At 39.0% G+C, this 27,039-nt stretch overlaps 1 protein-coding gene across 3 annotated transcripts; it reads left to right on the top strand.

Moving 5' to 3' along the window:
- The first annotated feature begins 1,184 nt into the window (after positions 1-1,184).
- On the top strand, positions 1,185-26,536 carry LOC127430249 (carboxypeptidase D-like). Of its 3 annotated transcripts, XM_051679911.1 has the most exons (21): positions 1,185-1,909; positions 2,120-2,367; positions 6,465-6,607; positions 7,328-7,497; positions 8,291-8,685; positions 15,160-15,351; positions 15,719-15,886; positions 15,974-16,083; positions 16,630-16,735; positions 16,877-17,019; positions 17,119-17,288; positions 18,051-18,353; positions 19,535-19,730; positions 20,346-20,481; positions 20,583-20,729; positions 21,099-21,197; positions 21,349-21,413; positions 22,821-22,952; positions 23,041-23,226; positions 23,325-23,427; positions 23,929-26,536. In XM_051679911.1, the coding sequence occupies exons 1-21, from the start codon at positions 1,272-1,274 to the stop codon at positions 24,153-24,155; spliced, it is 4,077 nt and encodes a 1,358-aa protein (XP_051535871.1). In that variant the 5' UTR covers positions 1,185-1,271; the 3' UTR covers positions 24,156-26,536. The 3 variants fall into 3 exon arrangements, with proteins under 3 accessions (XP_051535871.1, XP_051535873.1, XP_051535872.1); XM_051679913.1 differs by lacking the exons at positions 23,041-23,226; positions 23,325-23,427; positions 23,929-26,536 and adding exons at positions 21,913-21,948; positions 22,033-22,124; XM_051679912.1 differs by lacking the exons at positions 23,041-23,226; positions 23,325-23,427; positions 23,929-26,536 and adding an exon at positions 21,913-22,124.
- Positions 26,537-27,039: the final 503 nt, after the last annotated feature.

Genomic DNA, 27,039 nt, shown 5'->3' with positions numbered 1-27,039 from the left:
CGGGCAGATTCTTCTTTGTGAAGGACTCATAAATCATGCCACATTCAAGGTTACAATGGAAGAAAACTTGCTTCCTTCTGCTCTGACAATGTTCCCCAGCTCTGAGGATTGTTTTTTCCAGCAGGACAATGCTCCATGCCACACAGCCAGGTCAATCAAGGTGTGGATGGAGGATCACCAGATCAAGACCCTGTCATGGCCAGCCCAATCTCCAGACCTGAACCCCATTGAAAACCTCTGGAATGTGGTCAAAAGGAAGATGGATGGCCACTAGCCATCAAACAAAGCCGAGCTGCTTGAATTTTTGCACCAGGAGTGGCATAAAGTCACTTAGCAGCAATGTGAAAGACTGGTAGAGACGCATGCCAAGACACATGAAAGCTGTGATTGAAAATCAGGGTTATTCCACCAAATATTGATTTCTGAACTCTTCCTAAATTAAAACATTAGTATTGTGTTGTTTAAAAATGAACTTGTTTTCTTTGCATTATTCGAGGTCTGAAAACACTGCATCTTTTTTTTTTTTTTTTTTTGTTATTTTGACCAGTTGTCATTATCTGCAAATAAATGCTCTAAATGACTATTTTTATTTGGAATTTGGGAGAAATGTTGTCAGTACTTTACAGAATAAAACAAAAATGTTCATTTTACTCAGACACATACTATATCCAGAGAAACTGGTCATGTTGCAGTGGTCTCCTTATTTTTTCCAGAGCTGTGTGTGTGTGTGTGTGTATGTATATATATATATATATATATATATATATATATATATATATATATATATATATAATATTTCACAAGTGAAAATTCAAAAATTGTGTAAAATTCACTGTATTTTGTAAGTAATTAGGTCAAATGTGGGTCATGTCGAGAAGGGAACCCACCGGCTGGAAAAAGTCTGGTGACATCCATACAATGTGCTTATTGTGTTTATTTGGAGTCCCACAGAACCCCTAAGCCTACCTCGACCCATAAACATAACCCTAACCTTAACCTTAACCCTAATCTTAGGTAACCTTAGTAATAGCAAATGGGACACTCGCAAGACTTTCCCAGTTCGAGGGTAGGGAAACCCCTCAGAATGGCAGAAATTTGAGTTCGTGACTTTTATTTTGAAACATTTCCGGCTGTCATGGAAACTACACCCTTTGTAAAGGGTTAGCAGGAAGTACCTACTAAAACACCCCGACGTCAGGCTGAAGGAAGGACCTGTCTCGGGGCGGACACATTTTGGGGTTTCATGTGTACTTCAAGGAGTCCTCGGAAACATGTCGGGACAGAGGGGAAACAACTTGTGTTTAACGCACAAACGCACGCTATCGCTTTTCTCTCTTGTTTTCGTTTTTATCAGCTCCATCAACTCTGTTTCTTTAGGCGAGCAGACAGGGCAGCAGGAGGCAGAGACTTACAACAAATATTACAATTATGAGGAACTCACTGACCTTCTCAAAAGTCTTGCACAGAAATACACTCACATCGCAAATTTGACCAGCATTGGGAGATCCGTTGAAGGCAGAGAGCTGTGGGTCATGAGAATCACCAAGGACCCCACTGCTGATGTACCGGGAAAGCCCAAATTTAAATACGTGGGCAACATGCACGGAGACGAGACCGTGTCCCGACAGGTTCTCATCTATCTACTGGAGCACTTGCTGGCGAGATACGGCGACGATCCGCGGGTCACGAAACTGGTCAACAGCACGGATATTTATATCATGCCGAGCATGAACCCTGATGGATTTGAGAAATCTGTTGAGGGGGATTGTGTGGGCAGAGATGAGGGTCGCTATAATGCCAAAAACATTGACCTCAATAGAAGTTTTCCGGATCAGTTTGACAACATACACGTGAATGCAGAAGATATCCCTGAAGGCACTGCTGTCATAAGGTGGATACTGGAGAACAAGTAAGCCAAGTCACAAATTTGATCTGATTCTGTCTGTCTGTCAATCTTACACATTGCATATACATTCTACAGGTTTTACACAATATGAACAGTGTGCACAAGAAGTACCATTGAACATGTATTATGTAGCACAGTGATTCCCAGGAAGTAGTTGTCTCTAATTTAAGTATACGTAAAATAGCTGCTTTTAACTGATGTGCTCTTTTCCAGATTTGTGCTTTCTGGGAATCTGCACGGTGGTACTGTGGTGGCCAGTTATCCTTATGATGACTCTGCATCCCATGATCCTGAAGGCACCTATAGCAGGTCTCCCGATGATGCTCTTTTCAGATACTTGGCACGGGTTTACGCAGAGAATAACCCTGTCATGAATACAGGCCAGCCGAAATGTCAGGAAAACTTAAGTGAGACCTTCCAGGAAGGCATTACGAATGGAGCAAAGTGGTATGATGTGCCAGGTTCGTTGACAACACTTAAAATTCTGACTCGACTTTCCTTGCTCTTTTTATTTGCAAAACTCTTTGTTATTCCATAGTGATGAAGATGTGCTTGTTGCATGAGCTTCACATGCTAGCTGCTCTTCAGTGGTCTTAAAAATGTCCCTTTTTATCTGATTTCTCTTCTGTTCCTTGCTCCTTATTTTTTCTATTGCTGAGAGCTCAAGTAGTGGGGCAGTCTCTCGTGGACTGTGTGCAGTTCAGTGGAACTCTGTTTTGTTTGGCCCTGCCCACATCCTTCTTTACTTAGAACATTCCTGTAGCATTTTCCTAATAGTAGAGCTGATAATGGATTGCATAAACCGAACAGCTCTCGGACACCCATTTTAAAGGGATAGTTTACCCAAAAATGAAAATCCTGTCATCATTTACTCACCCTCATATCATTCCAAGTCTGTATGTATTACAGACAAAAGAAAACAAAAGGAGATGTTAGGCAGAATGACAGCCTCAGTCACCATTCACTTTCATTGTATTGGTTTGGAATAACATGAGGGTGAGTAAATGATTACAGAATGTAATTTTTTGGGTAAACTATTCCTTTAAGAAATCAACATTAAGAGTGGCTGCATTGCTTTTGAATTTTTATTATACTGGAGTTGAGAGTGCTTTTGGTTTTTGGGAATGTTTACATTGTGCTTAGACAGTGTCTCATTGGAAAGACAAATGTCTAGCAAGTAATCCAAAACCTGGCCTGTAAACTTACTGTTCTGCAATAAACTCCTGCTGGTCTCTGATTACTCTCCTTACAAGTCACTGTAACCTCAGCCTCCACACTCTTGAACCATCAATGTCCAACTGCAGAAACATGATCCACAGTGTGCCCTGTAATTCGAAGGTCTGATCCATGATCTTCCTTAAGACTTGCTTAACCAGTCTCCTGGTGAAATCGTTTTGCCCAGATCTGGTTACTCGTTATTTTCAGAGCCTCTCGGTTTTGGGCTAATTATGTTTTCTTGGGAATTTACAATTGTGTTTTTAACATATAAGTTTAACAATCTCTTCAACAATGCTGCCTATCCAATTTGGAGAGTACAGGCCTTCTTTTGGTCAAGATAAAGACTGGTGGCTGGTCTTCTCTGCCTTTAGGAACATCCAGGAACCAAAGGGCACTGTCATGTGAACACCAAGTAGATGGCCATTTCTGAGCATATGGGGGCCCTAAGCGAAATCCTACTTGGAGGCCCCATCCAGGCCCACCCAAGAATGACTCCACAATACAGTCTTTTAACACAAATGTTAATATATTAACTTAAAATTAGAATATATTAACGACACAAAACGCCAAAAAATTTGCAGTAAATTAAAAATGCATTAACAATAAATAACTTTCAAAAATGAATACCAAATGACTATAAATTACTATATACAACGGGACACACCTGTGAAACATTAGCCAAATAATTAATGCATGACAACGAACAAACACTATCTAGCCAGGTATCTGGCTTACATTAATTTCTTACCAGTGGTCTGTCTGCATTTCTCCTCCTCTTCCTTTTTCTTTTTTTTTCTGCTCCCGACTTGTAGTTGAACGTGTCTGCCACATCTAGCTACAACTCTCTCCTTGCAGTTACATTTTCCCTTCCCTCTCGGGCCACAAGGGGGCATACTGTACCTGTTTAATTGAGCCATAACAGCTGCATGAGTCTTGAGCTTTTAGTAAATAATAATAATAATAATAATAATAAATTATAGAAAATAAAATAGCCTTGCTTTGCGGGGCCCCCTGGTGGCTCGGAGGACCTAAGCAGCAGCTTATACCACTTATAGCTTTTTGGGAACTTTTTCTTGGTTAAAGTTGTGGAGCAGTGGAATGCATTAATGAATAATGCAAGGTCTTTCACAAAATGAACTTCCCATTTAATCCCATGCAAATATCACTGGAGCTTTAATTGTTTGTTTTATGATACATATTGGCCTAAGAACATTTAGCTAAATGGTACCTTTGACAGAGCCGATAAAATTTATGTGCACACACTAGAATGTGACATTGATTTTCCTTTTGGTCTTTGTATTGTTTTCTCTTTACTTAGAAACGGATGTTTTACCGTACTGGTTTACCATAACTGTACAAATACCTTACCTACCTGTTCAGTGACCTGAACGATCAACAGATCAGCTGGGTTTTTAAAGTTAATATTCAAACATTTTATGGCAAACTCAAGGTATATTTACAGTTTGTTTCCACGATTCTGTGGCCAAGTGATTGGTAAAGATTTCCGTTTAATGAAACACTAAAATAAGGCACATTTTATTAATGTTTAACCTAATTCTTAATTGTACATACCAAGATCCCATGCACTTATTAAATATATTGCATTGTCTAAAACAGGATCTCTCTTCTTGGACTAACCAGGATGCCTCCGCATATGTTTGTTTTCTGTGCCACAGTGTAAGTCAGAATAACAGTTATCATGTATGTGTGCTGTTAAACGGAGAACTGGCCTTCTGACATCCTCTTTAAACATGCTAGACAAGTAGCAGATGACATCACCTGCCTTTAATTACAAGAGCCAGTCGCCTTATCAGCAAAGGTCTAAGTTAAACAAACAAAATATCATACCATTTATGTTTTTATTGGGGATTTGACAATGGCTTTGTTATAAAAATGTACGTTTGGTCAATTGTTTTTTTATTTATTTTTTATTTTGTTCTTTCTTCATTCAATGAGATTGCATGACTAGTGGAAATAGCTGCCCAGGCAGGCCGTTACAATGATGGTAGATTGGACTGACTTGCTCAAAAAGAACTTTGGAAGCACTCAGCAGATTTTTTGGCCTCTAGTACTGTGTAGGCCAAAATTATAAATAGCCATCATGTTTTTTTTTAATGGCAATCTGCAAATGTCAATTCTTCATAGAGCAAAAGTTCACAATCAAGGGTTTTCAAAGTCTTTGATAACACATTTTACATATATACCTGGTTCGTGCTCACTGCCACCTTAGTTTTATACTGTGAGCTGTGTTCAGCTGATTTTCTTGAAAATATCCACTGATTATAGATGATAGGCTTTCTCACAGCAGGTCATCTCATCCTCGTTTTCCTCAACCTCTGTGTGATACATGAAGAAATGTGTTATATGTCCTCATTTATAGACTGCATTTAACTCAACTTGCACACTCAAAGTTTTAAAAACAGCTTTTTTTCAGATCTGGATGAAATGATTATTATTAGGCTGCATTAAAAATTAATGCACCTGATTAGCTTATTTGGGATCTTCAGCACCATGTATTTTAGCTAGAGGAACTTTTTTTTCCGTTTTTCATTTGTGGCAAGAACAACACACTGTCTGAAGGGTTTCTGTGAGTGTTTTATGACGGTACACATAGCCATGGCAACCCCTTCAGAAGCATCTGAGGGAGAGTTGTCAAGCGGTGGATGACAGCATGCTATAAACTTGGCTCTACTGCTCTCCTTTGGGTGAATCTCACAAAACCTGTCAAGAACCGAATGTCAGCGTCATATTTTGCCCAAAATAAGAAATTTTATTTTGGCTAAAAATAATGAAGCCTTGAATCGAATTACTAACTCAAAACTAAAATATAAGAAATAAAATGTTTGTATTTCATATTACAGTAAAAACGGGGTGATAATGTCACATGCGAAAACTAAAATGGGCTTTTCTTCATGCACAGTGTAATTCTAAATCTAATTTAATTATTTATTATTTTGAATTTGGGGTAAATTGTGACCTGGACATGTTTTCATTAGATTCACCCCTTTAGACAGCGATGTCCACTGCATGCGCTAACCCTTATTTGTCAGCTCTTTGTGCAGTGGAATCAGTCTTAAATTGGGTTGGTGATATTTTTAAAGCATATGAAAAAAGGTTATTTTACAAAATGCATGTAGAGCTGTTTTCTTCTCCCACATTCATTACATGGCAAAGTCCTAACTTTTGCGGTACGTTAACCATTCTTGAGGTCACACCTTTTCAAGGGTCTTTATGAGGTGTTTATCATGTTTGCAGACTCCGTTGTTTGAAGAATGACACCCCCGCTGTGTCAATTCACCCCACACCTTTAGTACATGGTTTGTCTTTAATTTCCATGCAGGGGGAATGCAGGATTACAATTATTTGAAGGGGAACTGTTTGGAAATAACAATGGAGCTCAGCTGCTGCAAGTACCCACCCTCATCAGAACTAAAAACGGAATGGGACAACAATCGGGAGGCTTTGCTTGCCTACATGGAGAAGGTACAACCACTGAATGTTGAGGAAGCTACATTGAAACTAGTTCTTGAATGAATGAATCTCAGTTAGGATGACAGCGTTACATTTTTGGAATTGTAATACATTTACCCTAAACACAACAACAACAACAAAACTAAAATCATTTATATAACACCTTAATTTTTATATTACAAATTTATACAACTCACTAAGTCAAAAACATGCAGAAACATTTTGCTATTAAAAAAGGCCTAGAATGTTGTACAGAGACTTGAATCTGTGAAAAAAAAAAAAAATGTTTCATATGAATTAACTGATTCACTTTAATAAATCAGACCTTTCACCACTACATATGACAGTTTACACAGGAGAGTACCATAGCTTAAGCTTACTCTGCTGTAAAGCTGTATGTGCAATGCAATATGACATAAAAACAGTGGTTTTGTCAAACTACATCACTATTTGTTGGAAAAAAAAGAAGCGTGTTTCTGGCAATGCTACACTAAATTTAAAACAGCTAAACTACTACCATGTTACTAAAAAATGTAGTTAAGGTAGTGATTGATATTTTTAGGTAGTTACTCCCCAACACTTTGAGTGTATTTCCACTAACCACCAATGGTTCATGAGTAACTAGATTTGCGAGTAATGACATGCATGCTGTGTTTTTAATGAGCCTTACAAGAATGTTTTTGTGATTCAGTGTTGTATGAGTTTCTGATTTATTACTGTGTGTGTGCTCAGATTCATATTGGAGTACGTGGCTTTGTCAGTGCAGCCAGGAATGGATCCCCTCTTGCAGATGCGGTGATAATGGTGTCAGGCATTAATCACAATGTGAGCACTGCACGCTTTGGTGACTACTATCGGCTGCTGCTGCCTGGCACCTACAATATCACAGCCTTAGCCCTGGGGTTAGTATGTAATATGCATAGAATACATATGAGAAATATGTATTCTATATGAATACATATGAGAAAAACTGTATCAAAATTTATAATTTAACAATTGGCTCCCTTCCAATTCATGAGTTGGAATTTGAATCAAATTGGCTGTATCTCAAATTGCAATTGGAATTAGAATGGCAGGAAGAGTAATTTATTGAAGTGCAGTTCAAAATGTTTAACTTCAGGAAACAAAAACATAATTAAATACAATGCAACAAAACATAATTAAATATAAAGTTAAATACACATAATTAATTCTGACTAATTATGCCTATGATTTCCTGAATATGTAGAATGTATTTTTTCTCAATTGATTAGACATATTCTCTAGTTTCTTTTGTTTCTCATAACTAAATTTAAACAACTATCAAACTAACTAACAACCAACAATACAGATTTTAATTTTGCCATGCAATATCACAAAATGTTCATCAAATTATTTCTTTGAATATCATTCCATTTTAATTCTACTGCAATTCAAAATCAAATTTGAATTATGCATCCTGTTTGCTACCTAAGTTCAAACTCGATGTAAAATCAGGAATTGCATTTAAAAGGCATTCTCAAATAAGTTTTGAATTGCGCACAACCCTATTATCTACATATCATCAAGATTCTGGGGAAAACCCTTTGATCTGTGTTTTTTATATATCTGATATGTTTTTTATTGCAACTAAAAATACACACTGCCTGTTTCACATTAAAGTGTTCCTTCTGCATGTTTTATGTCTATGTGTCGGTGTGTTTGCTTTTTATTTAGCTACATTCCCATGTCTGTGGTTGGGGTGGAGGTGAAAGAGGGCAAAGCCACTGAACTGAACTTCACCCTTGTGGCTGAGACTGATGAGAATCCAACCACCCCCTCAATCCCAGAATCCCCCACTGCCACCTCTGTGAACAGTGCCAGCGCAGACAGCAGCAGTACTGGTGTGAGTGGTGACAGTCCAGGAGAAACAGATGAAGAGAAGAGCTCCAGGCTTACGGTCCAGCCCCAGGACTTCCGCCATCACCACAACAGCGACATGGAGCTGTTCCTGCAAAAGTTCAGCTCTGAATACAGCTTCATCACACGGCTGTATTCTATCGGCAAGTCCGTGCAGGGGCGTCTCCTGTGGGTCATGGAGATCTCCGACAACCCTGGTGTCCATGAGTTAGGTACTTCCCACCTGTCTTGTTTGGCTTTCATTGACAACTGACTTTAATAAACACTGCTGTTTAAAAATTAGGTATCACTGTTAAAACGTAAAAATTACAGTAAAGACATTTATAATATTACGTGATTAAGTGACTATTTATATTTCAAATGAATGCTGAAATATGGAATCAAATTATATACATTAAGCCCCTCCCCCGAACATTCCCCACCCGACACAAACACGCACTACAGTGGTCATAAATAATTAGAACATAAAACATTAAAAAAAGTACACTTTCAAAAAACAATAAGAATGCTCATACACATTTAAAACTACAAATCCCTCTCCACTACATCTCCCCGAGAACCCTCCAAAAAAGCCAAAAATCTACCCTACTTCCTGTTAAACAATCCCATTTTCCCAGCCTTCTATATATTACCTCCTCGAATGCCGCTATCCCCCCCCCCCCCCCCCCCCCATCTCTTTGCACCACTCCTGAAATGAGGATGCTCCAGCCGACTTCCATCCCCTGAGAATGATCCGTCTGATGATCATAACTCAGACTAGGACCCAACTTTTTATATGTCTATCCCCTATGTTAATGACCGCCCCATCTCCTAAGATACAGAGTCTTGGGCAAAATGAAAATTGAGTCTCCAATACGTCACACATAATACTCTGAACCCTCAACAAAAATTCTTGGATCTTAACACACCACCAAAAAACATGGGTTGTGTCCCCATCTTCTGATTGGCATCACCAGCAGGTGGGTGTGTCTTTAAGACCAAGCCTATACAATCTAGAGGGGGTCCAATAGAATCTATGTAAAATCTTGAATTGCATCAGGCGCATCTCTAGATGTAGACTTGATGTTTTTTAGAATCCTAGTCCACACTCCCTCCTCCAATACCAAGTTTAAATCTTTCTCCCATAATTTCTTGAGAGAAGTTGAGGCTCCGTACCCCAGGCTCTGAATTAACAGGGAATAATACACTGATGCTTCAAGACCTTTTCCAAAAGCAGAAATCGCCACTCCCAGAGTATCTGCCGCTTTAAGGGGGTGTGTGCTACACCCAAAAATAGCACAGAGCAGGTGGCCAGCCGTAAATACCTAAAGAACTGATATCACCTTTGTGAATCGGCCTATGTAACTTATTGAAATATAATCTGGGATGTTTACCATTCCAAATGAAGGTCTTTGCTATGCTATTAAATTGCTTGAAATAAGAGAGGGCGATATCTACAAGGAGAGATTGTAGCAGGTAGTTGAATTTTGGAATACAATTCATTTTAATAACATTAACCTTCCCAATCATAGATAAATGTATTGAAGACCACCTGCCCACAATGCTCAAAAACCTTTTTATTAAGTGGTCAAAATTAACTCTAACTAAATCACACAAATTTTCTGGGAATAAAATGCCCAAATACTTAATGCCCTGTTTGGGCCACTGGAAGGTGCCTGACTGAAAAGCCGTTACTGGGCAGTACGCTGTCAGAGCCAAAGTTTCGGATTTAGACCAATTGGCTCTGTATCCTGAGAATTTAGAAAAGGAATTAATAATTCAGTGGAGGCAAGGCATAGATCTAGTGGGGTCGGAGACAAATAATAAAATATCATCTGTGTAAAGCAAAAGCTTATGCGCCACACCTCCCACCATCACCCATGGAAAATCCTCTTCCCTTCTTATCGCGGCTGCTAATGGTTCCAGGGCAAGACAGTACAATAATGGGGAAAGAGGGCAACCCTGCCGGGTGCACCTATCCAGAGTAAAATAATATGAAATTAATCCATTTGTTTGTACCACCACTAACAGGTGTCTATAAATAACTTTATCCATTCAATAAAAGTATTCCCAAAACCTGTACATTTCCAGAATCTTAAAAAGATAATCCCATTCTACCATATCAAACGCCTTTTCGGTGTGAAGTGAGATGGCAGCGACTGGAGTCTGATCATTCGCCACTGACCACATGATATTGATGAAACGCCTAATGTTATTAGAAAAGCTGTGGCCCCGAATAAACCCCACCTGATCTATATGTATAACAGATGTCTTAATCGGTTAGCCAAAATATTTGAGAATATTTTAATGTCTAGCTGGATCAGGGAAATTGGACGGTAACTCTTACACTCGCTTGGATCTTTGTCCTTTTTAAGAATCAGACTGATCCGGGCTTGTGTCATGGTTGGCGGGAGCTTTCCATTCTTTAATGATTCTGTATAAACTTCTAACAAAAGTGGAGTTCTGTTCTGTAGCACAAGATCTAAAAAATTCAGTGGCAAAGCCATCTGGCCCCAGAGCCTTGCCTTTAGGCAAGGCCTTAATTACTTCACCAAGCTCCTCCAAGGTTACCTCAGAATCAAGAGAATTGTTTTGCTCAGTCGTCAGTTTAGGGAGATCTAATGGTTCCACAAAGTGTCTAATATCCTCATCAGTAGACAAAGATGTGGAACTATAGAGATCAAGATAGAATTCTTTAAAAGCATTATTAATATCAATGGCTGAGGTAAATATTTCACCACCAGCAGATTTCACTGAGGGAATGGTAGAAAAAGACTCTCTCTGTTTTATATTTCTAGCCAGAATTTTTCCTGCCTTGTCCCTCGACTCAAAGTATGACTGTCTTGCCCTGAATAGCCAAAACCCCATCTTCCACGACAAAATAGTATTATATCTGTATTTCAATCGGGTCAATTCTCTGAGGCCATCAGACGACATTCGGTGCTTCAGCTCTGCCTCTGCACTTTTAATATTCCCTTCCAACTCCACAAGTTCTCGTGCTTTGGATTTTTTGGGGAATGAGGCATACTGTATGATCCGACCCCAAGAACCACCTTAAGTGCCTCCCAAGCCACGCCCACAGAGGATACTGAGGACCAGTTGGTCTCCATATAAACATTGATTTCAGCCTTTAACATTTGTTGGAATTCAGGATTTTGCAAAAGGGATACATTAAAGCGCCAGCTATATGATTTCCTTTTCTCCATATGTGGCAACACCTCTAAACACACCAGGGCTTGATCTGAGACTAAGATGTTTCCAATTGAGCAATCCACAACAGATGAAATGAGGGACTTAGATATAAAAAAAATAAATAATAAAATCTATTCTAGAATAAATGTTATGGACTGATGAAAAAATGTATAGTCCCTACCAGATGGGTTCAAAAGTCTCCAAATATCTGTAAGACCAAGATTTTTACACATCCTGTGAAGTGTCAATGTTGCTCTAGGGGGCATGCACACTTTTGCTTCACTATGATCAAGGACTCCATCAATAGATTAAAGTCTCCCCACAATATTATATCATGAGGGGTGCCAGCTTGCAACATCCCTTCAAGATCTATAAAAAAGCCCTGATCATCAATGTTAGGTGCGTAAATATTAGCCAAATTAAGACTTCGACTTTGTTCTGCTAAAACAAAAATGACTCTTCCTAATTTATCTTTAATCTGTTTGAGACATTTGAATTGTAGATGCTTACTTATCAGTGTAATGACTCCCCTGTTCCTACTTGAGCCAGCACTAAAGAAAACATGTCCACCCCATATTGTCCCAAATTTTTCAGCTTGCTGCCGAGAAAGATGCGTTTCTTGAAGAAACACTATATTATATTTCTTACGCTTAAGAAGAGAAATAACCTTCCTTTTTTTGGGGTGCCCCAACCCATTCACATTTCATGTGGAGAGAGACAATCCACTCATTATCATTTGACATTTTGACATATTAGAAAAAAAAGATTGTGTGTCAAAAATAAAATTATAAAGACCACATTCCAACATTAGTGCAACAATCAAACCCCAAACTTCCTCCTGAACCAAACAAACATAAAAAAGGACAGCGCCATCTGGCGTACATCCCTCTAAACTCAAACAGTCCAAGTACACCTACGAGAGCCCCCGTGACAACTTTGCCGTCGGATTGCTCAAGTCCGTTTTTTTCTATACACATTTTTTGAGACAGAATTACACGACAGAAGATAATCTATAAAACAAACTCCAGCCAATAGGTGGAATAAACACAAAGAACATATAGATTCATCCACGTAACTGTCCCGAAGGTGTGTTCCTCCACAAAACAAACTCCAGCCGTTAGGCGGAACCAGCACAAAAAATAAAATAAAAAGGGCGCTCAGTTTCCTTGGACAGTCGAATGAATGTTCAGTGAGCCGGCCCAGTCGGCTGCTACATGAGTGCAACAAATGACCTAATCACTCCAATGACTTGCAAGAAATACTCCACAAAACTAACTCCAGCCAATAGGTGGAATAAACACAAAGAACATACAGTTTCATCCACAACACTGTCCCGAAGGAGTGTTACTACACAAAACAAACTCCAGCCACTAGGCGGAACCAGCACAAAAAAAAAAAAAAAAAAAATGCGCTGTTTCCTCGGACAGTCAAGTAAATGTTCAGTGAGTCGGTCCACTGCAACGTGAGTACCACAAAATAACATACTCCTTTGACTTTATGAAAGACATCGCTTGCTGGGGACATGTAAATGTTTTGCAGCCATCTTTAGCATCTGTTCTCAATTTGGCCGGGAACATCAGTGCAAAAGCGAACTTTCATTGATGTAAGAGTTTCTTGCATTCCTTGAATCGATCACGTTTCTCTCTTGTCGAATTTGCAAAGTCTGGGAACAAGAAAATGCTATGGTTCTTCCAAGAAAGCCTTCCTTTATTCCTTGCCTAGCGTAACCTGAGATCTTTATCAGATGATCTCTGAAATTTGGTCAGAATTGATCTGGGCCTCTCTCCCTCAGCGGATCGCCGAGCCGGAACCCTGTAAGCTCGCTCGATTTCCAGCTTATGGCTTGCTATGTCGAGCAGATTCGGAAGGGCCTATGTAGGAATTTCACCATATCCTGTCCTTCTTCGCCCTCAGGAATTCCGATGAAACGAATGTTATTCCACCAGCTACAGTTCTCCATGTCCTCCAACTTCTCCCAGACGTGCTCCAAATCCACCTTAGTCGCTAGCGGATTAGCATATAATTCCCTCTCTGATGACTCCAGATAATCGATCCGTTTCTCGACATCCCCCACTCTTGTAACCACCTCAGTGAATTTAGTCTCCATGGCAGTGATCGATCGACGTATTACAGCAAGATCCTCCTCAGCATTGCCGACATGTTCAACATTTCTCACCGAATTTCCCGAAATTCTCCGACCAAATCGAGTCCCTGGCTCGAGGCCTCTGTGTGGGTGTCAGCTTGAGCACGTAAGTGTCTTTTAATATCTCCAGATCCCAATGATTTTGAATTCTTTGACACATTGTCCTCCTAGAACAGTTATGGAACAGAGTGTATCGAATCTCACCGGTTTATGACATTAATAGTGTTAAAACTAGCAAAGTACACCATTCACACGTCCGAACCTCGCATGGCGTCACGTGACTCCTGTAGGGCGTTTCTTACAAACCTAAGGATCAAATAGTTCAACCCCTCTAACTTGGATTCATCCATCCATAATACTCTTCCTTTATATATATATATATATATATATATATATATATATATATATATATATATATATATATATATAACAGAAACACGATTTTAAAGGGTTAGTTCACCCAAAAACGAAAATTCTCTCATTTACTCACCCTCATGCCATTCCAGATGTGTATGACTTTCTTTCTTCTGCAGAACACAAACAAAGATTTTTAGAAGAAAATCTAAGCTCCGTAGGTCCATACAATGCAAGTGAATGGTGGCCAGACATTTGAAGCTCCAAAAAGGAGATAAAGGCAACAATAAAGTAATCCATAAGACTACAGTGGGTTAATCAATGTCTTCTAAAGCGACCCAGTTGGTTTAGGGTGTGAACAGACCAAAATGTAACTCCTTTTCAGAAGATTTCAGAATCTCAGAATGCACAACATGTCAAACTTTGAGGTGAATGGGCTACAACAGTAGAAGACCACATCGGGTTCCATTTTTCTCTCTCTCTCTCTCTCTCTCTCTCTCTCTCTCTCTCTCTCTCTATATATATATATATATTATTATTATTATTATTATTATTATTACTTCCAAGGCTATCACAAGTCATTTTTGCAACTTCAGCGAAACATTATCTTTGTCAACCAGCTAGATAACATGAATTTGGTGACATATTTAAGTCAGCAGAATTCACAACAAACAATCCGTGCATCACACAACCAAATGTTTAAGTTTGCAAGGCATAAAAACACATGTAGATGATCAGTAAATATAAGATGTTGTGACAACACAGCACTGGCCTTATTGGGCAAGTAGCAGTTTCACCAACTGGCCCCAGTCTCTTTCACACTGGTCATCCTTTTTGTTGAGACCTAATTAATATTTTTGACTATAGTTTTGATCAATTAATTTTCACTGGTGTACAGAAGCAAAAAATATAAAAAAATAAAAATGCCCTAGTGACTCTAAACTTTTGAACGTTATTGTAGCTCTTCAGAAATCAAACTGCTTCTCAAGTGATCTGGTGTCCCGTGTTGTCTCACCAGGTGAACCAGAGTTTAAGTATATTGGAAACATGCACGGCAATGAGGTGGTTGGTCGGGAGCTGCTTCTCAACCTCATAGAGTACCTGTGCCGTAACTATGGAAGCGACCCTGAGGTCACCCAGCTCGTCAACTCAACGCGAATCCACATCATGCCTTCCATGAACCCGGATGGTTACGAAGTAGCCCAAGAAGGTAAGGCTATGTCTACTCATTTCATCTGTGTAATGAGATGCTTGCTTTGAGGGTGTCTTCGCACTAGACCTTTTGGTCTGGACTTGAGTTGAACTTTGGTTCGGACCAAGCAATCGAACCTACAAATTAGAATGAATCACAAATCGAATTCATTTGGCAGATGCTTTTATCCAAATCTAATGTGAAAACAGCCTGAAACGCTGCTCTCTTCTTGCCTAATGTTTTTACATGTATTATGTGGTCACATCTCTAACAGAAATATTGTAGATAAACCTTCTTGTATATTTTTAAAAGCACAAGTGTGAAATTAAATTTTTTTATTGACCTTTGAATCAAACCAGTAAAAGATCTTTTTTTGTTTGTGCAGGAGATATCAGTGGCACCCAGGGGCGTAACAACTCTAACAATTTTGACCTGAACCGCAACTTTCCTGACCGGTTCAGTCTTGTCACGGATCCCAGACAGCCAGAGACCAATGCAGTCATGAACTGGTCAAAGAGCTACCCATTTGTGCTGTCTGCCAACCTGCATGGAGGCAAGTATTTATGGTGGTAGCCCTCTGTTTGATTGGGAGAGTGCTTTAAACATAGACGTTTAATCTCCCTCTCTCTCTTGCTCTCAGGCTCTTTGGTGGTGAACTATCCATTTGACGACAATCGAGAGGATGTTATCAGATACAGCAAGTCTACAGATGATGCAGTATTTAGGATGGTGGCTCTCGCTTACTCTCAGGTGAATATGAATGTCTCAGATTTAAAGCTTATTTTCTGGTCTTTAGTATAAGTTACTTCAAAGGTACACTCATTCATTGTATTTTTTCATGTTGCACTGTCCAATGTGGAAGTCGTATTGGACTTGTACTGACACTCAGTTGCGTGGATGCAGATTCACGCAAGAACAAAAGCTTTCTGTTGTTTATGCCATTGTAGAAAGTTGCTATTCACAGTCAGCCATGATCAGTTTATTTCTGTGACCAAAATGTGTGGTTACCGAGATTAAGTGAGAAGTATTTGGCTAGTCATGGTGACCCCCATTTAAAAAAAAAAAAAAAAAGAAAAAGAAAAAAAAGGAAAAATCATTGCATATTCAAGCATAAGTAATATTAAGTTTATAAATAGACAGATTTAGCCAGTCTGTGATGGAGAGTCTGTAAACATCCTTTTGGACCGCCATTCCTGCTTCCTGGTATGATCTCTCCTTGTGACTGCCTTGGTCCCTATCACACAGTTCAACAGTCTCTGTTTGTGTGCTTTTTTTATTTATTGATTTTTTTTCCAGGAAAACTCTCAAATGCATGACGGTCACCCCTGTAAGGAAATGGATCCATACCCAGAGTATTTTCAAGATGGAATCACCAATGGTGCTGCGTGGTACAACGTTCATGGTGAGAACAAGCTTGTAGAAAAGTAAATAATAAATAATGGTTATTATTTCAAGATGTGAACATGACAAAAAGGGTTTATAAAATGAAAATAAGAAATGCTGAGTGTAAGCTATAGAAGTGCATTATGTGCTTTTCAATTAGGGGGGATGCAGGACTGGAATTATTTGAACACTAACTGCTTTGAGATAACCATTGAATTGGGCTGTTATAAGTACCCTCCAGCAGCAGACCTGCCAAAATACTGGGAGCAAAACCGTCACTCACTTCTGCAGTTCATCCATCAGGTCAGCATTGATTGACAGTTTCTCCCTCTATCAGTCTTTCTAATTTTTTTAATGACCTCTCCTTCTAATCACTGTATATAACTATTTTGGGGCATTTAGGTCCACCGTGGAGTCAAAGGAATGGTGATTGACAGCAAAGATGGGTCTGGCATCCCCAATGCGACCATCACCGTGGACACGATCGATCACCCCATCACATCCAATGTCGCAGGGGACTACTGGCGCTTACTCGTGCCAGGATCATACCACCTGACTGCCTCTGCCCAAGGGTAAGAGGACCTTTGTGTAATTCTTGCACCAATGAATGTTTCTAAACAAACAGAAGGTCATAGAGGGCATGAGAAAAGTGGTGATCTTGAGAAAGCAAGACAAAAAAAATAAAAAAAATAAATCAATTGCCGATGTGAGCTTTTGTATGTTTAGGGGGAAAAAAGTTTTTGCAATTTGGTTTAGTGCCGCTAGTAACTCAGAAATTGCACACTTTTAATATATTAATGGTTATTCATTAATAATAATTATAACTCAACTTGTATCATTAGGAATCTAATTTTCCTTGACCTTTTGAGATAAAAGAGCTTGATGTACTATGAAAACATACTTTCAGAACTCAATACTATACTCAAAACAGTAAAATGAGGAAAAATCTGTTAATCTTCCACTCTGAATATCTTTCTAAAGGACACCAATGTTAGGATAGATTGGCTGAATTTATATTTTTAACAAGGTTCCTAATCATGGTAAAAAAAATTACATGATAAAAATGTATATGACCCTTTTAAATTGCATTTATTTTTTAATCCTTGTACCCTTTAGTATTTTAACGCTGTTTTTCACCATGAAAATAACCATGGAAGCTGGCATGGTGTTACATCTCAAACAAACAAATTGCAATTTTAATTTGTGCATAATAGACAAAAAATTATTGTTCTTGTTTTTATGTGCTGCTGTCCCTTAGTTTCATGCCATTTGTAACATTCCACTGACAAGATTTCACTCAAAAATTGCTAACCCTTTGTTTTCCATCTTTGCAGCTACACCTCAGTTAGTACCTATGCCTCTGTGCCTGAAGATGGAATAGAGATTCTTAATTTCACACTGACCCGGATTCACAGCAGCGCGAATGGGTGGACAACAGAAGACGCCACCCCGGTACAGGATCCCAGTGTGAAAGAGTTCCAGAGCCTCATCAAGCAGCTGTCAGGAGAATCTGGTCTAGACGAGCTGATCAAGAACACTCCCACCCAGAGCAGCTTCCGCTACCGACGATACAGCGAAGTTTCTGAGTTCCTACGTGGTCTAACCTTAAACTTCCCAGAGATTACCTCACTTCACAGGTAAAGCACAATATGCTTTGAGGTCTTAAATAGGGATGGGTTACAATAGTCAACTAGTCATTGAACAGCTGACTAAAGGATTAGTGAGATTGACTAGTTGTTGTTTTAATATGTTTAGTGGCAGTAGCTTAGTGTTGGACACATTCAGACAGATGTCTTCGGCCAGTGCGTCTCATCATGCACTGTTTGTTTTGAGTGACCCAACACAAACATTGTGTTTTTAGATGGTGTGCCAAATCTTAAAAATGTGTCTTGCCACCCTTGCATTAAATTTCTTTCCATTGTGCTTCATCTAGCTGTTTTTTTTTAACACAAGATTCTTAAGTAAATGCTCCCTAAAATGCATCTGATTGGGATCAGGTGAACCCAAAACCAGCCTAATTATACAGGGCTTCCTTAAACCAGTCTAGTCGTTCAGACAACGCACCGACTAGTCGAATTTTAAAATATATACATTTGCACATTCCTAGTGTTTAAAACAGAATTTACATAATATGTGATCAAAGAATTTTCCAGCTCAGTAAAATTCAGCTGTCATGAAAGATCCCTGAAACATTGGAGTTTGTAATTGCAAGCTTGTAGATCATAAGGGACTTGTGAATACTTACAACAGTTGTGTGCCATGCCTTTCCCTCTGAGAACACCTGTTAAACTGAACAAAAGTGTGAGTCATTTTATCTGGTCTCTAAGCACAAGCCTAAACCAAAACGTGTGTGTGACGATAAACACTGAAGGGGCAAAAGATCTTTCTGAATGACAGATTTAATGTCTACACGCCGTACACAATGAAGTTACTGCATGAACTGTGTTATTTGTCTTTTTGTAGGCCAGTGCCAGGTCTCATTTAGGGAAAGTATAGTATGTACTGAACCAAGTTTAAGGTCAACAAGTTTAGATAACATGAGAAAAGGGGTTTCTCCAAGGTCAATTTAAACATTTGGTTTGTAACAGTTTGTGAAAAACAGCTTGTCAGTTTATAGATCACAATATGTAATTGGTGTAATTAAAATATGACAATGGTAATGTTGTCATAAATTGTATAATGATGTTAAACCATATGCAATTAGGAAAGCTGTGCACATGCGTACACAAAATCTCCTTTGAGAGCGGGCTGCTTTTTTACATTGATCCACATTCAACCTATAAAGCTAAAAGAAAATGCATTTTTTCCACCTATCAAGTCTTGGTCAGAGTGTTGAGTTTAGAACTATCTGGGCTCTGGAGCTGTCCAACAACCCCAAAGTCCAAGAACCATCTGAGCCCAAGATCCGGTTTGTGGCAGGCATTCATGGCAATGCCCCAGTGGGCACTGAGCTGCTTCTGGAGTTTGCTGCCAGTCTCTGCATCAACTACGGCAAGAATGCAGCCATCACCAGGGTGAGATGCATTTCTTATGCAAAAATGATTACAGTATGGTCATGTATTCCATTGGGAAAAATGCCTAACAAAAGAAAAAATACAGTATGATTAAACGTGTATAATTTGCGCCACCAAACGAAATTGCAAAAATAATAATAATTTTCAAATAGGTTTCCCAACACTCCCTATATTAAATTGGTCTACAAACAGATAGTCCCTTCCCCAAACTCAGCCAATATTGCTATGTTGGGCTGGTTGGGGTGCTCAAATTAGCAGAGCAATGTTTTGATTGCACCACAGAGTTCACAGTTTTTATGCGAATCAGCCACAAATGGCTTACTTATATTTGTCTTTGCATATTAAACTGGTATAGGAGAAATTGTTTTAACACCAAAACATTATGCACTTCAGCTTTAAGATTTGTAATAGGCATTTAGCTTATTATTACAAGCACAGCTCAGTGAAATATACCCATAATTCCCTCGTCTAATTGAAGTAAAACAGAATTAAACTTTTAATGTATGTATATGACTATTAATAAAACACATCTCTCTTAAATTGTTGCTGACAATTCTTTTATTTTGCATAGTAGGATGTTCCTTGCATTTTATGGTCTCTCTCTTCTTTCTTTAGCTAATAAATGAAACCAGAATTGTCATCCTGCCCAGCATCAACCCAGATGGGCGTGAACTGGCAAAAGAAAACGACTGCTCCTCCACTGCTGGCATGACCAATGTGCACAGCAAGGACCTCGATAATGACTTCTTCGGTGAGATTGCATTAAAAAAAATACCCCATTGGTGCTGATAAGTGTGGTCCACTGTTTGGTGTTCATAACAGACTGACTGTGGTGTATGGGGTTTTCTGTAGGTAATGCATCACAACGAGCAGCAGAGCCTCAGCCTGAAACACGTGCTGTAATGGACCTGATACAGGAAAGAGGCTTCACTCTCTCTGTGGCTCTGGATGGAGGCTCTTTATTGGTCACATACCCATATGACAAACCAGTGCAATCTGGTATGTTTGGACTTATTCTCATCATTAGATTTATTACGCCTACAGTATATTTTTTTTTTTTTTTTTTTTTAATTTTTTATTTATCACACATTATACATTTGCACATATACAGTGAAATTCTTCTTTTTCACATATACCAGCTAGGCTGGGGTCAGAGTGCAGGGTCAGCCATGATACGGCGCCCCTGGAGCAGATAGGGTCAAGGGCCTTGCTCAAGGGCCCAACAGTGGCATCTTGGCGGTGCTGGGGCTTGAACCCCTGACCTTCTGATCAGTAACCCAGAGCCTTAACCGCTGAGCTACCACTGCCCCATTTGTGTAACAGTGTCCTGATTAATGTGTTGTTTTGTTTCTTGCTTCTCAACTGCAGTGGAAAACGAGGATACATTGAGATATTTGGCTACTGTCTATGCCAGTCACCACCCCACAATTCACTTGGGCAGTACTGGATGTCCAAACAGCAGCCCAGGTATGCTGACCTCTTCATTCTGTTCATACTTCAGATACTTGTGAAATGTTTTCTGGGTAAAGAGCCTCGGCTTTATAAATTTATAGGTGGAGAAACCATTTTTAGATTGATGTTATAAGTCATTTATGTCTTTTTTCACTGTCTCCCCAAGTGGGCAGCATTCCTGATGGTGTACTCCGAGCAGCTGAGTGGCATAGTCACATGGGCAGCATGAAGGTAGGTTGTGTTTTAAACTCTATAACTAAGTTGAACAGGTCACTGAAACCCTCTCATTGTGACCCTGACATGCATTCCACTGTAGTACAGCTTCAATTCTTCCAACAGTATTTTAAATCGGTGGTTCTCAAATGGTTTTGCTTCAAGATTTTATATCGGACATAAAGTGGCGATCCAACACAGTACCAAAATAATGAATCATATAAAAGTAATCTTCCACCAAGGGATGTGCACGGAGAGTTGACATTCGGTTAACCGTTTGACACAGCACTATTCGAATACAAAATTCACTATTCGGTTATTCTGCACATGCAATGGAAGTCTTTAACCCGATCCAAACTCGATGACTTCTGACAAACCGTCAGGTTTTCCAGCTGGGTTTGGGTCAGTTTTTAAAGTATAGGGTGAGTTAGAGGCTGTTCAGACATGCTTTTGTGTGTGTCTGTGCTGTTTTTCTATATACTGTTCCGTTGAATCTCACTGTTTTTTTTTCTTTCAGCAACTTGCGCAGGATCGCCGCATTTTTAGACACCAAGTAAAGTTAACAAAAACTTTACTTTTTATGAATGCATCTCGAAACACCTACGTTGTGTTTCATTCTTTGTTCTGTGTTCTGAAGAAGTTCAGGTTGCAAAGAGGACTTCATGTGACTGTTACAAACATGATTCCAGGTTGTTTTTAACCGAGCAAAGTTTCAGCACTTGATAAACGGTAAGAGTTTTTTGTCCCTTTTGCTCTGGTGTGCATATTTACGTACAATAGTTAGACAAGTTCTATGCCATTTGATTTGAAACCACTTAAAAATAATGCACCCTGAAAAGGCATGCACGTGTAACTCCACGCACATGACGATATTTGTGTATGCTGCCTTACGAAAATGTGAACCTGCCTGGGTGGCGCGAATATACAGGTAGTGACCGTTTGATTATTTTTGTTTGACTTAATTGTGAGATTTTATCATTTCAAGATCAGTGTATTGTGCTCTTTAGGCTCATAGCTCACTGTGCACTTTATTTGCTGCTATTTTGAGTAGTGTTAGAGGAAATTCCATTGCAATAAACTTTCCGACCGATAAACCGTTCATGAAACTTTGCAGTTAACCAAATGTTAAAAACAGTAACCGTGCACATCCCTACTTCTACCAAGTAACGGATGAATTTGCACCAAAAACGTTTTGCTATACTACCTATGCATGTTTGTATGGTAAGTTACATTTTATTTTTTGCATTTAGCTGTCTGCGACTCAGTCAGAACAAACCTGTGACCCATTTTTTGGTCACCAGTTGAGAACCAATTTAAATTGAAAAACATCTTAATTTTCTTAGTATTATAAATCTCTCTCTCTCTCTCTAATACTATACATTTCTCACTCTTTGACTCTCTAAGTGCTTCTTTTCCATGTTTTAGGACTTCAGTGTGGATTTTGGTCACTGTCCCGAGATCACTGTCTACACCAGCTGCTGCCTGTTCCCGTCGGCTGAAATGCTGCCCACGCTCTGGGCCGAGAACAGGAAGTCTCTGCTGAGCATGCTGGTGGAGGTCAGTCTGTTTCCTTCTCTGTCTCTCTGTGAATCTCCTTCTACTGCATCTCATCTCTTCCATGCTGAAGCTTGTCCTTCTGTTCCAGGTGCACAAAGGGGTTCGTGGAGTGGTCAAGGATAAGAGTGGCAAGCCCATCATGGGCGCTATGATAGTGTTGAACGGTGGTGTGCGGGTCTTCACCAGTGAGGGAGGATACTTCCATGCACTTCTGGCTCCAGGTTTGCACAACATTGAAGCAGTGGCTGACGGCTACCAGCAGCAATCCCAGAAGGTTAGTGAGTATAGCTTGTGGAAATCTGTTGATTTTGGATGAGAAATGAGTTGCAATCCATTCTCAAGTTTCTTCACGGGTTCTGTTTGTCTTTCCAGGTTTCTGTGTCACCGTTTGAAGCAGCAAGTTCCATTATCATTGAGTTTGGCATGGAGAATGATATATTTGGCCTTCCAAGAGAATTAGTAGTGGCAAGTGCAGGTATGCAGATCAAACCTCTAATAACGAGGTTTTTTTAATTCCTTTGTCAGAATATTATAGCTTCCGGATGCGATTAAGTAGACACTTGACTAGTTTTATCAGAGCTAAAGTACTCTATCGATTGTCTTTGCTATTTTTAATAACCACATTTAAATGCTACTTTAAAGCTGAAGTGTGTAATTTCTGCTGCACTAGCGTCACCAAACGGGATAAAAAAAAAAAATAAGGATTGTTTTCAAATGGGTTTTCCGAACACATGGTCCAATGTTCAAAACAAACAGATTTAGAGATTGCTTGAGCCAATGTTGCCATGTCGGGCTGGTCCCAATGCTCAAACAAACAGAGCAATGATAGCGCCACAGAGTTTACACGTCAGGGAAATCAACCTATGAATAGCTTAAGCTGGAATAGGAGAAAGTATTTTAACATCGAAAAATTACAAACCTTTGCTTTAATATATACGTTTTCTATGGCTGATGTTTTTCATTATTTGATCGCCAGCTGCAGCAATGACGGCCCTGGTCGTCACAGCTTGTATCATCTGGTGCGTTTGCTCAGCCAAGTCAAACAGACAAAAGGACGGATTCCATCGGCTGCGACAGCACCGAGACGACTATGATGATGAGATCCGTCTCACATCTATGGGCTCCAAAAAGTCTCTTCTGAGCCACGAATTTCAAGATGAGAGTGAAAGTGATGAGGACACACTATACACCAACAAACTTTGAAGTCATGTCTGCTCCCTCTCCTGCCCTGAAACTGTCCACTGCCTGCAGGGCCACTGGAGGGCGCTCACCTCAACAGCCAGCAGCATAATCGTCCAAACCATCTTAAAACCCTGAAAACCACCATGGGATGCACTTTAATGCCCTTGTCAAATCGGGCAACCATTTTCACCATAGTGTTTTCAACTCACAACCTGCTCTCAACCAGCCTGCTGATTCATCTGGGTCTATATTATTTGAGTCCTCCCACCATTTAAATTGGAAGCTGAACAGCTAGAGTCCATCAACATGATTATGAAACATTGTGCCTTGTTAGGTTGGCTGTCGTATATTGGCTGCTGTGAGAGTGTTAGAGGATTTTGTAGTATAAATGGAATATTGCTCCTTTTTGCTTGGATTTGAGTCAGCATTAATCGATCCATCTCAATATCTGGTTTTCCAGATTCATAGACATTGACAGTTTTTTGTTTTGTTGTTTTGTTCAACAGATGCAGATTGCCATGTGACTCCTATTCTCTTTATCTGCAGTCATTCATAGCCAGCTGAATGGTTCAAAACATTGTTCACCCAAAAATTCTGTCATCATTAACTCACCCTCATGTGAGATGTATGACTTTAGTTTCTTCTGTGGAACACAAAAGATAATGTTAGGCAAAATGTAAGCCTCAGTCACCATTCACTTTCATTGCATCTTTTTCCCCTACAATAAAAGTGAATGGTGACTGAGGCTGGAACGATATGAGGGGTGGGTAAATGGTTTTATCATCATGACAGAATTTTCATTTATGGGTGAACTATCCCTTTAAGTTATTCCATTCAGGCATGCATATGTTTCTCACAGTGGCCCAGCATTAAACGTCTCGGACTATGAGGTTTAAGGTTTGCCAAGCGTGTCTGACACTTTATACATTAAGCAATCCCTTATTACCGGCACATATAGATGATGTGTTGTATATATTGACAGGAAACATGTTCATTAATTGCCTCTCAATTCCTCTAACGTTATTTTGGCTTTCAGGTATATGGTGAAACATTAATAATAACCCTAAACCGGGGACATTAATGTGTTTAGTGTGTCTGGATTTTGTCTTTAATGTGCACTCTTGAAAATGTTGTCCCTATTCCATGAATTTTAAGTAATGTATTTATTTTATTTTTAACATCCATCCAGTGCAAAATGTATTTTGCTCATTGTCTTTCAGGCATCCCAAAAAGATTGGAAAAAAAGAAGTGCTGTAAAAACTTTTGTTGTTGGCATGCATAAATGTTGTGTGCAATTCAGGAAACACAAAGATGAGAAACATACATTGTTGTGTATGTTTATGCATCAGTAAAGTTGGAACGTGCTTTATGTCTGCATTCCATAAAGCCCACAGTTGCCTGTTTGATAGGAACACCAATCATCATCTGAGAACATGCATATCTTACATATCTTTTGGTTTCCTAGTGTTGTATGCACTACAGTAAATTTCTTGTATGTAAGGATGAGACTTTGTTGAGAGTGTCAAAATGGTGTTACAGAGCAATCTGAAACCAGCAGAGCAAACTGTAAGTACTGTAAACTGTGTGCTGGCGGGTTTTCAGTCCAGTTTGTTTCTTTCAGATTGTTAAACAGTTTATGAAACACTTTGATTTTGTTCTCCCCTCTTAAAGTTAAATATAATGATTGTGATAGAGAAGTTTATGCTTTGACCTCATACTTTTACTAGGGAAAAGCAAAAAACAACCCATTAAACAGGTATCAAACCTAAAAGGGATAGTTTTCATGAAATTGAAAATTAATTTCCTCAGCCTCATGTTGTTCCAAACCCAAATTTCTTCTGTGGAACACGAAAGGAGATCATATAGAAGAAGAAGAAAAAAAGATGCAATGAAAGTGAATGGTGGCTGAGGCTGTCAGTCCCTACAATTCTGCCTTTTATAAAAAAAAGATGAGTGAGTGAGTGATTAATTGACAGAATTTTCTTTGGGGATGAGCTATCCCTTAAATGTTAGATTTAAATTTTTGTATCATGTTTGTACCAGATTGATAATTCTTACAAGTCAAATGATAAAAACTGGGATAATTGTGTTTATATGATTTGATTAGTAATCGATCCCACTACCAATCAGGGTTTGGCTTAATGTTGATTGTCATGCTTGAATGTAAATTCCTGGGTATGTTTAAACAAATATGTATAACTTTTGTATGTTTGTGCTGATGTTTATTTTTTTTCCTTTTTATACAATAATGATTGTAGATATTGTTGCCAACAACATGTAAATTACACAAGTGCAATTTCTGTCAAGAGTGAGAAAAATGCACAAAGAAAATGTTGTATTAAAGAAATGACTAGTGTCTAATGAAATGGGATGTAAATAAAACAGAAAGGGTTTGTTCTAAATATTATATGATCTTTTTTTTTCTAATGTGATCATGTAAGATTTTTCAGCTACCTCGGTTTTTATGCAGTTTCCAAATTTCTATAAAAGACAGATCTTTGGCAAAATAAGAAACTACAACTGGGATGAATCGTTGATGTGCTTCGATACAACAAAGTTGATAAGTTTTATGTCTAGGGTTAGAAATTCTTAAAATGCCTCATAAATTTAGCAAACGTAATCGGAAAGAAAAAAAATGCATTTATGTCATCCTCAAAATAAAATGTGGTTTATAAAGGGAATTAATAGTGTCTTTATTCACTTCTAAAAATGCCAAAAGTAAAATTTTTAGGGTTAGAGTTACTCTATAGCAGCATTTCCCAATCCTGTTCCTGGAGTACCCCCTCACTATTTTGGATGACCTAAAAATGAGAATTTGTCATCATTTACTCTTCTCATTATTATACAAGTGATTGGTTATTTTTACTCCTGTCATGCTCCAAAAAGGACAATATTGCATAGATAT

This window comes from Myxocyprinus asiaticus, chromosome 39 (genome assembly GCF_019703515.2).
Source record: "Myxocyprinus asiaticus isolate MX2 ecotype Aquarium Trade chromosome 39, UBuf_Myxa_2, whole genome shotgun sequence".
In the NCBI taxonomy this organism is placed as follows: Eukaryota; Metazoa; Chordata; class Actinopteri; order Cypriniformes; family Catostomidae; genus Myxocyprinus; species Myxocyprinus asiaticus.
The sequence above is the reverse complement of the archived record's forward strand: the minus strand, read 5'-3'. Positions and strand labels throughout refer to the sequence as shown.